At 38.2% G+C, this 12,718-nt stretch overlaps 1 protein-coding gene across 2 annotated transcripts in view; it reads left to right on the top strand.

The window, feature by feature from the left end:
• The first annotated feature begins 110 nt into the window (after positions 1–110).
• IDE (insulin degrading enzyme) overlaps positions 111–12,718 on the top strand; it is a 71,061-nt gene continuing 58,453 nt past the window's right edge. For both annotated transcript variants that reach the window (XM_050898707.1, XM_050898706.1), the window contains exons 1-3: positions 111–195; positions 10,399–10,583; positions 12,008–12,215. In XM_050898707.1, coding sequence (XP_050754664.1) covers positions 10,424–10,583; positions 12,008–12,215 — 368 coding nt within the window. In that variant the 5' untranslated portion in view covers positions 111–195; positions 10,399–10,423. The remainder of the gene's footprint in view (positions 196–10,398; positions 10,584–12,007; positions 12,216–12,718) is intronic.

The following is a 12,718-nucleotide window of genomic DNA, read 5'->3' as shown; positions in this document are numbered from 1 at the left end:
GCGCGTGCTGAGGCGAGCGGAGCCGGGCCGGGGCGGGCGGCAGAGGCGGGGAGAGGCCGGGTGCTGGCGGCGGGGCCGGGATATGCGGCAGCGGCTGCTTCCTGTGCTGAGGCGGGCTCTGCTGGGCTTAGCGCGCCCCTGGGCCGCCCCGGCCTCCCGGTTTTTCCCTCAGTGCCGGCGGCGCAGCTTTCTCGGGTATGGTGCGTGTGCGGCGGCGGCCGGGGCGGGTGGGTCGGGGCAGGCCCCCGGGTCCCAGCACCGTGTGACGGGCCGTGAGGTCGAAGATCCGCTCCTGTCCCCCGCTGGGTTGTGTAAGAGGTGGTGGCGCGGCCGGGGCGGGGGCACCTTGTGTGGCCAGGGGAGTGCCCGCCCTGCCCCGAGTGCGGCTGCACCCCCGGGTCTGTGGGGAGCCAGGGGAGCTCGGGCCGCGGAAACGCGGGGCTGGCGGCGCAGCCCTCTGGGGGGAAGTGGTGGGGGAAGCTGGCGCTGTGGGCCCGTGTGTGCAGAGGAGGCCTGCGTCCTGCCCTCCCCGCCCCCGGCAGGGCCCGCCCGGGAGAGCCCGGTGTGCGGCGGGGCTGCCGTGCTCGTGTGTCTCCAGCTGCACCTCCTTTGACAAAGCAGGCTTGCTGATCAGCCGTACGGCTATGGCGCGACTTTAGTTGCCCGGTGGACTTGCTCTGTTGTCGTGTGTCCCCCCCCCAAAAAAAACCCTGGAATTTTCATGTTGCTTAACTTGCCAAGTCTTCCTAAGCCATAAATATTAAACAAATGTTTAAATTCTTTAAAAAGAAACTGCTGTCAGTTACCCAAAGTTGAGGGGAGCGGCCTCTTCAGTTTGTGACGAGCTGTCTAGTACTGGCATTGTGTGGGTCTTGTTTTTGTGTGTGTGTGTCTGTGTGTGTGTGTGTTACCAGTTCCAGTGGAGACAGTAAGTAACCTCGATCAAGGGAGGAGCGGGCGGGAGGCTTGGCATGGCTCACTTTAGGGGCAAATTAAACTGCGTAACAACTCGGCAAAGTTTTTCCAGGAAGGGTGCTGGGTAAGGGAAAGAGGCTAAGTTTCTTTCTTTCTTTCTTTAACACTGTATCTGTTATCTTCATAGCAAAACCTATATTTAACACTGCAAAAGTAAGAGACGTCAAGAATAGCATTTTTCAGGGGAAAAAAAGTGAGTTATGATGACTCATGCTGTCAGTGCTCGTGTGTCAAAATTCGGATGCACCGTTATTGTTCATAATTGCTATGTATGCTTCAGTATTGTAAGGGTAATCCACAACGTATATTCGGAGCCAATGCTTTTCTCAGGCTGTAGTTTCTCCTGCTAGATTACTCCTCTTTAAGCATGTGAATATATGCACTATTTGGACTTAACTTCATATATGTTAGTAGGCCTGTTGTGTTTTCATACTGCCTACAACCATGATTTAATCATCTGTTTAATTTTAATTGTGAATTAGGATTTACATAAATAATAATGAAATGAGAGCAGGCATAGTGCTTTCATGTGATTTTTTTTTTTTAAGATGGCGAACATGTGAAAATTAAGAATCTTTTTTTCAGTTAACATGTTCCCTGTTTCCATTTCTGAATTTTGTTCATACTTTCACGTTTTTTTCAGCTTTAAATTTTTCTTCTCATATAATTTTTAAGCTTCATCTGCACATCAAGTAGCAAGATCATTTCGCAGTTAGAACCTCTTATCTCCTCCTTTTCATCTCATGTACAGCATTGAAGTTATCTGTTCTAGTTGGGAAGTCCCTAGAAGGGTTCATATTTGCATGTTTGCATGCTTTTTTGCTCCCTTTCTCCTTTCTGTCTTCAGTCGCTTGTAAGGCTGTGGCTTAATCCCTTAGATGAAACAGTATCTTTGGGAATTTGATCAGAGTGTCAAGGATATAACTTATTTTGCACATGAATACAAAAGTAGTTCCCTAGTCTGTTAGGTCCAGAAGAAGAATGAGGGAAGGGACAAGAAGTTCATTATCTCCAGTGTTTCACTGAACTGGAAGGTGTTAGGCTCCTAGCTAGGGGTCATTCTAGGTTAATGTAGAAGTCATTTACTAAAAATATTGTCCATCAGACCATTTGAGAGATCACATGTTGGGCTGATATTTTTGATATATTAATTCTATTGTATTAGATGCTTTCATAATAATTTTGATATCTTGATCTTTTAACAAGATAGGAATCAAAAAGTTTGTAATAAAAAATGTGTGTAGAGGAGTTGATTTAATCGGTTTTGTGTCTAGTTATGTATTTGTATATGCATGGTCTGTCAGTGAGCATCTTTGTGTTCTCAGCTTTTATGATGTCCATAAGTTGATAAAATATGCTTATGAGTTAGCACTGTATATATGTGATAAGGTGATTTTTGATGGAGCTTGTTTGAAAGTTGCTTCACTATAGCTTTCTATTTAGATCTGACCTTCTGCAACTTGTTTTTAGAATGAGTCAGAACTATAGCTTGCCTGAACAATTGAAATGGAAAAAAATGCTGTAGAGTTGAGAGTTTACTTGGAGCATTAACAGCAGAACCCGAATTGAATTGTCCAGAATCATAAAAACTAAACCACAAAATAGGTAAACAGCCAGGACTTCCTTTGTTGAAACACACTGCTGACTCTTGTAAACTGTTCGTTGTTATAGGTCTGTTGGTTATGTCAAAGCTCTAGTGTTAGAGAAGCAAGAGCTTTTAATGTGGGATTACAATACTTTTCATGATTCAGAATCCTAAAGTTCTTTCTGGTTTTGTTGCTAGATCAGATTTTCTTGCCGGTTCTCTCATCTTTCTGTGTATTTCTTGTTGTTATGCAGTATAACTAAAGTTTTAGTCTCATCTTGTTTTTTTTTAATTCAGACCTCACAAGTTTTTCTTTTTGAGGGTATGAGACAGATGGTAGCATAAAGTGTTAAGTGAGTTGGCTTTACAAAGAGTCTTGGGCAATCTGATGTGCTACTTGCACATAAAATGTATGAAATACACATCAAAATACAATTAGAATAAAGCACAGAGGTCTCTCCTGTAGCATCCAGTTTTATGTTTCCTAGCGTGTGCAGGGCCATGCACTAGACACCACTGCTGCACTGTGGTTGTGGACCAAGCCCTGCAGCTGTAGGGTGGTGGAGGAAAAATGTCAGGGAGGGAAGAAGAGAGAATGAGAACCACTGGCTTGCAAGTCTTCCGTGCATAAAGCAATTAATAGAATTAATGAGTACATTTCTGAAGAAAATGAGTAAAATACACTTTCAAGCAGCTGGTCATGTAACGCAGAAACTAGTCTTATCAGTCTTGTTCTTAGCATGCAATTTGAGACTGATGAAAATAACTATGCAAGCCAAAATACTATGCCAGATTTGTGAAATCTTTCTGAAGATCCTATATCATCATATAGTCTAAAGATTAAAACCAGATAATTTTACTTAAAAAAGAACCAATCTTTCAAATAATGAAAGGCTTTAAAACCCTTTTGGAATTTGCCTGATTTTCAGCGATCTTGTAAAAAATTGAAGCAAAGAATTGCTAGGGAAAGATTAATTTCAATTGTTTTCTATTTCTGGTGAATCTGGATAAAACTTGTTTACCCTGGAGGGCGTGTTTTGATGAACTATTTGGGGCAATTTTTGAAGAGATAGGAAAAGTAAGCTGAAGTGATTTAGAAATTTTTAAAAACTTGTTATCCTTTATTGCTATGTCTGAAATCAGATTGTATAAAATCCTGCCTTTTTGTTTGACTTTTTTACCCAGTGCTTTGGAAACTCTGGAATGGTCAAGTTAAGCAATGTAGTTTTAAGGTAGTAAATTAGCTTTATGGTGTCTTGATTGTATATCCCATCCTGTTTGACCAACACAAGGCTGTTGAAAACACACATCATTTTAGTGCTCAGGCCAGTTACTCAGCTGGGGCCTGATCTTACATGTGAAGCTACCAGAGCCCTTGTTTTTGCCAAGTTCACACATGGTATTGTCTCATTAATGCTACTGGTAATTCCTGTACACTGGTGTGTAACACCAGTGTTTCTGCTGTCACGTTGGCAGTGAAACCCGTGGCAGACCAAGTTTTACTGCTGTGATCTAGAAGCTGTAGAAGCTGGACCCTTCTGGGAATGAGAGCAAGGCAGGCATCTGCCCTGGTCACCATCATTAGGAGGGAATTTTCCGAGTCAGTTACAGACTTGGCAAAAAGCTACAGACCGAGGTTCTGAAAATGCTTTAATTGTGGCAAGACTTCAGAATTTCTTCAAAATAAACTACATAACAAAACCTTATAAATACTCATCATCTTCAAACTTGCCTGATTTGTCATAATCGTTGTTCTTAATAACTTGGTAGCACTGATTAAATCATTGTGGGTCTTTGTAGTCAGAGCTTTTGTGTATGAAGTAATATGCTGAATTCCTGATGAGTTTAAAAGTGATAAAACATGTTAACGTTTTGAGGAGTTTATCTACTTATGCAGTCTATGTGCCTGTGTATGCAATCAGATTTATTTAGATCAGCATCAGGAATGTGTTGGGATCTTATACATTCTCTAGCTTCGTGACAAGTAAATTCACAGAAGATTGATGCTTTATGGATGTTGAATAATGTGAACTGTTTTAATCTCTAAATGTATAAAAGAAGGATTGCTAGCTTTGTCTACTGATGAACCTGTAACCTGAAAGAGTTATGGATAGTCTCCTGAAGTGTACTTTATGGTAATGGTCAACTGAGTTGATTTAATTTGGTGGGTTTGGTTTGGTTTTTTTGGTTTTTTTTTTGTTTGGTTGGTTTTTTGAGATTACTCTCTCTGCTCCATTTTTTTTATTACATTCTTGGTAACAGAACTTAGTAAAAACATTTGTCTGATTTTAGGAAAAAACTTGTACTGCCTACAGCTTAGTTTGAAAAATAATTCTTAATTATAGCATACAAGTGAATGGAGAAGTTAAGAGAGGAATTAGATTGTTGGTTGACTTACTGGTAACGTCACTTACACACACAAGGATGTCACAATGCCATCAAATTCTACTGCTATCGTGAGGAGAGGTAGGTGCAAGAGACGAAGAGGAGGGGTGAAGACCTGTGGAAGAATGGATGTTTATTTTATTGTTGCAAAGCCACAAGCTTGCAACTGAAGAAGTTCATGGACTCCTCCAGAGTGCTCAATTCAGTGCTATCATCCCTGTAAGAGAGGTGAGAAAACTCTGGCTGGTAGTTCTGCAGCACTGGGCCTCCTGCCGAAGCACACAGCACTTCTTTCACTCCAGGCATTGGCAGCTGAAGAAATCTTCATGTAAGTTACTAAGAACTGTAAACCAAGATAGATCAGTAAATAATACAGAGAATATGCTATCAATGGTAGCTCCCTCGCAGGACAGAGCAGGGAGAGGTTTTGGCTCAACAAAAGTTTCACTTCACTCTGGTAAATGGTAGGCAATTAAGTTTGGAATTAAAAAAAAAACCCACCACAACTGAAAAGAAATGGCTATAAATAAAATACAGAACTTGGAACAGGTGCAAAATGTGAGATTGAACATTACTGTGGTCTTTGTATAGTTTCAAAGACACAGAACTTGAATAACAATTGTATTGCAGTCAGCATAACATATTAAGTGTATTCAAAAGACAGATGAAACATGAATTGAAAACAAGGAGCAATTCAGATCCTAGTATATACAAGTATAAACTTTAAGTGAGTATGTTGCAACACCCACAGATGTGTCCAATTGCATAAAAGCTTCAAGCAAACCCCAAATTTTATGGCAACTGATATGAATTGAAAGCAAGCATCAAAATCTGCTGAGCTGGTAACTGTTTGTTGCCATTCATCTGGTTACTTCAAGCTGATTAGTGTTTATAGCCATTCATCTGGCTCAGACCTATGTACCAGCATGTGATTTAAATACGTGCAGCCTGTCATGGCAAAAAAAATCTTGAAAAGCACTTTGGAGTTTGTGCTTTGGGGGTCATATTTTTATTAGCTAGTTACATTCTTGCGTTGAAGCTACTCTCAGGAGTTTCTGTTAATTGGTTTTCAAATATGGTCCTCTAATTGTTCAAGCATTGAACTTAGATTTGACTACACTGGCTAATTTTTAATTAAAGTAAGTTTACTAAAATAACTTTGAAAGATTAAAATAGGCAGAATCATATATCACTTAATCCCACTCTGTAATACTCTGTTTGCAGGTGGAACCTGGCATCCCCAGAGAGCCTCGCGGGTTCCAAGGGACTGCCTGCCTGGAAATCATTACAAAAATGGGGCCTCAAAGAATAGAATATAATTTTACTTCGAAGTGCCATAGTTTCAAATTCAGCATCTGTTTTAACTGAAACTTTTCTTGTACAAGTGAAGTAATTTTGATGAGGAAGAATGTTTAATATTTCCTAGTCATTGAATGAGACACTGCTCTCAGTTCAAACATCCCCATTCTTTCCTCTTTTTCTTTCTAGCTTTGTCATCCTGCCACCTGTAATTTTTGAGCCAGTGGAAGAATTCCCAGTGCCACAGTAATGCTTTGTATTTGTTCCTGCTGTCTTCGCTTTATTGGGTCTTTCTCTGTTGCTTCTGTTTTGTGAAAGTAGTATGACAATATTTCTTTTAATGATGTTTTTGTTAGGATATTAGCTCTGCAATAAACATAGCATCTAGTTTGTGGATGAATTTCTTTGCTACGGACCATCAGCATTCAATGCTCACTGTAATGACAGCATAGCAAGTAGATATAGCACGTGTGCTTCAGGACAGTGTCTGAACATGACTTTGGGAATTCAGCTACTTCTCAAAAAACTACAAGAGATATAGAATTGTTTTTGTTTCCATTACTTTTTTTTCCTATGGTCAAAAGCAGTTCTATTGTCAAAAAGTGGTTTGTAGTGTTTTAGGATTCTTGCATGAAAGAATGGAACATGGTATTGTTATAAAGCAATTGCACTTAGAGAACTTAAAAGTTGCACAGAAAAGCAGTCATATGAGGGAATGTTTAATATTATGTCTTACAGTTTAGTCCTTAAGAAAAAGTCATTGTATAAATATCTTAAGTGAAATTTTCTTTTCTAGCTATTGTATTGTAGTAACATAGCACGAGGAGGAACGGTACTTAAGCAGGAAGGTGTTGGTCTTGTTCTTTTGACGCATTGCCTTCCAAGAATATTGCATTGTTGATCTGCTCTTGCTTTTATATGAGTTGTCTGGTACTATAGTTTGCAGGGAAGTAACTGTGGGTTAATCATGCAAACCCATTTGAAGTTGAAGAGAATGTTTTATTCACAAAGCCCATTGAAATAACAATGAAGACAGAGATACAAGTTTAAGTCCTTGGTTTGAAGGCTTAATTACTGATTTTGACCTTTTGAAAATTGTAGGTTTTTCCTGTACTGAAATTTGGCTACCAAGTTGGCGGTAGCCTATGAAGGAGGCAGAAGGAGGGAATGATAATAAAATGAAGTGGAGGTGTACAGCTTCACAAGACATCAATTGAAATCTCATAAGATTTCACAGAAGCTGCGTAATTTGATGAATCACATTGGAAAGATGAGTCATCTGAACAAACAGTAAAGTTCTGTGACTTAATGATGTGGTGTAGAAATAACAAGGAGATATCAGATGACAAGGAAATTGTATAACATTTAAAAAAAAAAAACTTGAGAAGTTTATACTATATGTGCATCTTATGATAAGCAACTAATATCTTAATGAGATGGAATATTTTAGCTGAAAACCAAGTGATAGGTATTCCTTAGCAGAGGCGAAATCAGAAGATTCAGAGACCTCCTTGTCTCCTACATACTTATATTTGTCAATCCAATAGAATTGTGTGCAAGTGGAATACAATTAAGAACAGTTTATTTACTGATTTTTGTTTATGAAAAGTAGTATCTAGTCTCACTTCATAAATTTTACACAGTATCTTAAGTCTAGCAGAGTATTTCTACTTAGGACTCTGAACTTTGAACAGGGAGGCATTTTTTATATCGTAAGCATGGATTATATCAGTGCTGTTGATGCAAAGAAGCATAGGTGTTGCTGTACTTGGAGTATCCTTTGTTTTTGAATGGTACCTGCATTTTTTCAGAGGAAGGAAGCCCATAGATATTCCAAGCAGGATTAGCCTGGGTACAGGGTTAAACTAGTGGATAAATGATAGGTTTAAATGAGAGTGTAGACATTTAAATTTAAATTCAGCATTTCGGTTACTGTTTAGTGATTATGTTTGACTGCAGTTCTTTTTTTAAGTAATTCATAGTGTGAGAACTGTGTTTTACTAGTGGAAGTGTTTCCTTCTAAAATGCATTGAGCTGCACATTTTAAAAGGTACTTCATACTGTTTATGGCTCTTGCTTCGGGACATTCAGATTCTGATTATTCATTGGTGCTTTCTGTACTCAGTGCTTTTATTTTTTTATTTGGATTATAATTCCTGTTTGTAATTTTGCTTTCTTTCATATAAGGGTGTGTTGTAACTTAAGTCTATTTAAAAGCTCCAAAGTAATCTTTTTACTTCTTTCAAAAGTATTCAAAGATCTAACGCTTACTTTACTGCTTCTTTTTACAATAATGTCTTCTCCAGTTTACATATGCATCTCCTTCCTCAAACATAAATCCAGTCTTATACAAACTTTCACTCTGCTACAGGTAAAATCTTAATTTTCTGTTTGTGAAACACTGTCTTTCACTGATTCTGCTGTAGACATTATGTTCATAAACTTTCTATCCTTAACATGCCGTTAATAATGAGCTCTTTATTAGCCTCATTGTAATATATAACACCAACACTGATGACTGCATCTGCTGGCTTCAAGTTGGCTGTTGTTTTTATACCATAGAATCATAGAATCACATGAATAAATGGGAAGGAGGTAATCCAGAGGGACAGTAGCTTGCAGAACTGCTTCCCGTTTTGAGAATGATACAGTATTTTAGGAAGGAGATTTTATTAGCTGACTGCCTTTTTCATTTGTAATTTTAAACTGTAAGTAAAATATATAATCAGATTTTCTTTTCCAAAGTTTTTTGTTGTGTTTCTGGTAACATTGAGTATGCAGTTGATTTGCTAGCTAGAGAGTTAGTTAAAATGTCATGACTGAAGACCTGAAACAGTAAGTATGTTGAGAACTGTGCAGTCCTTCGTGTTCCACATCCCATACGGTCTTAAAGCTTGTATGTAGTCTTAAAACTTGGATGAAGTTCCTTGAACCGTACAACCTGAAAATGGAAAAGTAAATACTGTGAAACTCCTTGTTATTTATGTGATACTGACAGGACCATACAAAATTTCTCATGCCTCTGTGTATGTGTTGTGGTGGGGCGTTAGACTCAGATCTGATTTTCTTTGTAAGTGAAATTAGTTCGGCAAAGACTAATGGACATGTAGTAAGTTACTTGGCAATATAGCAAGCGACGTTTCACAATAGGAAAGGATTAAGTTTGGTTGGTACTATATATTTATAACAGGCCCCATTCTAAAACCCTTCCTGTAAAACAAGGTTAGAATTCAGTGGCTGTTACATACAGGAATACACCACATGATTGGCTCAGAGCAGAGCGCTCTGATTTCCCGTTTCTGGGGTTTGCTTATTTTTGTGTGTGTGTGTGTGTGGTTTGTTTGGGGTTTTTTTTGTGTTGGTGTTTTTTGCTTGTGTTGTTTTTTTAACAGGCAGCCAAGTGGTTCCAGTCTGCCTCCCGAAATATCCAAATCTGAATGTCTCACCTTTTCACTTGGCATTTAAAAATTTTGAATAACCAGAGTTTATAATTTCAGAATTACACTTAGTTTCTTAGCATTTCAAAATTGTTCCATTAAAGAAGCATGTCTTGTAGCATGTCTGTTAAACTAATAGTAGAAGTTTAAACATGTGAGACAGTCTATTCCTGTTTATCATGGCAATTCTGCAGTGTGTTTGTATTTTTATGGCAATATTGTAAATGGTGTCACCCTTTCTTGCTTGAGTGTACAAATCCAGTGGTTTATTAGTGAAAGTTTGTTTATCTGACAATTGCAAAGTTACAACATTCATAATATAACCACCAATTCAGACACATGAAATACTTCCCCGAAGCCTGAAAGTGTACTTGAGATAGCAATGTACGTTTCATTTCATTTCATTTTTATAATAATTGAATAAGGGGATGATATTTCTTTACTAAGTTATTTTTTTGATTACTGTTAGTATGAAACTTGAAACATTCAATTACACAATCTACAATTTTATCATGTTGCTTGGTCTTCAGGGTTTTTTTTTGTTTTAACAGCAATATCTCTCAGGATCTGAACTGTACTTTTAGGCCAGTTCTGTGAGTTTTGCGCAGAACTAAATTTCTTGCTGTCAGTATCGCCCAGTATTCTCTAACATAATATTAAAATATTAGCAGGGCTTAAGTAAAAATAGTAAGTGAAATTTCTTCTGTTTTCTTTAAGGTTTCAGAAGGAGACAAACGACAAAATGAACAATCCAGCTATTAAGAGAATAACAAATGAAATTATCAAATCACCTGAGGATAAACGAGAATATCGTGGACTGGAGTTGGCAAATGGCATTAAAGCCCTTCTCATTAGTGACCCCACCACAGATAAGTCTTCAGCAGCACTTGATGTGCACATAGGTATTTAATGCGTGTTGTGTTCATTATGTCATTAATAAAAATGCTTTAAGTGTTGGTATCTTAATTGCAAATAAACTGACAGGAGCGGTATCCAGTTCGCAGCCTAGCCTTTTATTGTAATTTAGAGTTTGTTTAATTCTTTGACACATCAAGTTGAAAATTATTAGAGCTAATTAAATTCTCTTATGGTACTCTTGTGTTTACTCAAGTGTAGCTCAGTCAGTAGAAAGACTTCTTGTAACCATTAAGTTTCGTGTTATGAAAGATCTTTTGTAAGCAGAAAAGGGGCGGGTGTGAGTGCAATTATTTCAGACAGCTCCATCTGTCATGTCAGACTTTTTTTTTTTCTTTCATGTGAAGTTGTTGATGTGTAGAGGTGAGAAAATGCTGTAGTGCTGGAGGAGTTGGAGAGGCACTCCCTAACTCCAATGATGCTTAAGTGTGCAAACAGAAATACTGAAAGTAGAAGGGGAAGGCAGTTACTTTGACTCTGGAATAATGAAAGCCTTTTCTTATATCTGAGGTATTTCTCAAGCTTGTGTAGTTTCTCAGTTGCTTGGAAAGTATGATGCACACACACATTACCTAAGCATCCTTACTCATTACCTAAGCATCCTCTTGCCATGCTTGTAGTTGGGAGCTCTTGCTGCTGTTGGTGTTAGGACAGAAGTAGTAGAGTAACTTTGAAAACTTCTGGCCTTTTTTATTATGGAGATGGCTGTCACAAATCATTATCTAGTTCAGAGGATCCCAAATGTGGTTTTGTTAGGTACTATGACAGTAATAGACAACTGCAGCATCCAGTTCCTGCACATGTACTGGAGGAGATGTATCTCTTGCCTTCATCTTTACTCTCCCATTGCATATCGTTGCATACTCCAAAGCAGGACTGCCAGACTCGAGCTTCCACATTTCTGGCTTCCATGCTTGCACATCATTATTGTCTTTTAATCTGTCTGCCTTCACACCTACTAGCTGGTCATCAATAGCTGCTTGTGTTCAGGCAATTACAGATTATCACTTGTCCTATAAACCAGGATAAATACCTCCTTAATTGTGGTTGGCAATTGCTGCCTTTTAACACAGTGCAGTTATTAAAGTCAAGGTATAGAAATCAGAACATTGTGATCTGCCAGGTCTTTATAGATTATGAGTCATGGACTTCGACTGAAAAATTGTCTCTATAAGGCAATGCAGGCTAATCTGGAGAGGCAATTTGAGACATTAATTGGTTCAGTTACTCATTCTAAATTTTTTTTTTTAAGATTGAGTTTAGTTGACTATAGCTGCACAAGTGTCTGTTTACATCTACAGAATTGATATAATTGCCTGAGGCAACATACTGTAATAAAAAGTAGTTTAAAAGACTTAATGTTTTAGTATTACTTTTCATGAACGGTTACGTGAAATTTTTCCTCCTGCAGGATCCTTGTCTGATCCCCCCAACATTGCTGGGCTTAGTCATTTTTGTGAGCATATGCTGTTCCTGGGAACCAAGAAGTATCCAAAAGAGAATGAGTATAGCCAGTTTCTTAGTGAGCATGCCGGGAGCTCAAATGCTTTCACGAGCGGAGAACATACCAACTACTACTTTGATGTGTCACATGAACATCTAGAAGGTGCACTAGACAGGTAAACACATTTTTTTATATTTAATTTTTTGTTATATAGGTGCTATTTGAAATTGTGTAAAAGTTTTTTGATAGTTTTATCATTATGATATTAAAGAAAGGATTGAGAGCACTATCTTTTGTTAAAACTGACACCAGATATTTTTCAGTTCAAAACTTTTGCTCAGATTTTTTCAGCTAGCAGAGTTCTTTACTGAGGCAGAATTTTTTAAGTTCAAAGGTTGTGTTTACACTGAATATTTTTGGAAACGTGAGGCACAGAATATGATCATGAACTTATGCATTATGCAAATACTCTGATTGTATAATCAAATACTATGCTTCCCATAGGATCCTTATTTCATTGATAGCAAAAGAAGGATGAAGTCTAGAAAGATATTAGGATGCCTTTAGTAAAGGGAACTCACTGAAATCTCTGCCTTTTGTGGGAGGGGACAGAAATTGAAAGGTGTGTAGTCAGTGAGGTAAAGAGTGAATTTTCCCTTTGGATTTTCCGTGGATGTC

The sequence above is a fragment of the Gymnogyps californianus genome, chromosome 6 (genome assembly GCF_018139145.2).
Source record: "Gymnogyps californianus isolate 813 chromosome 6, ASM1813914v2, whole genome shotgun sequence".
Taxonomy (NCBI): Eukaryota; Metazoa; Chordata; class Aves; order Accipitriformes; family Cathartidae; genus Gymnogyps; species Gymnogyps californianus.
The sequence above is the reverse complement of the archived record's forward strand: the minus strand, read 5'-3'. Positions and strand labels throughout refer to the sequence as shown.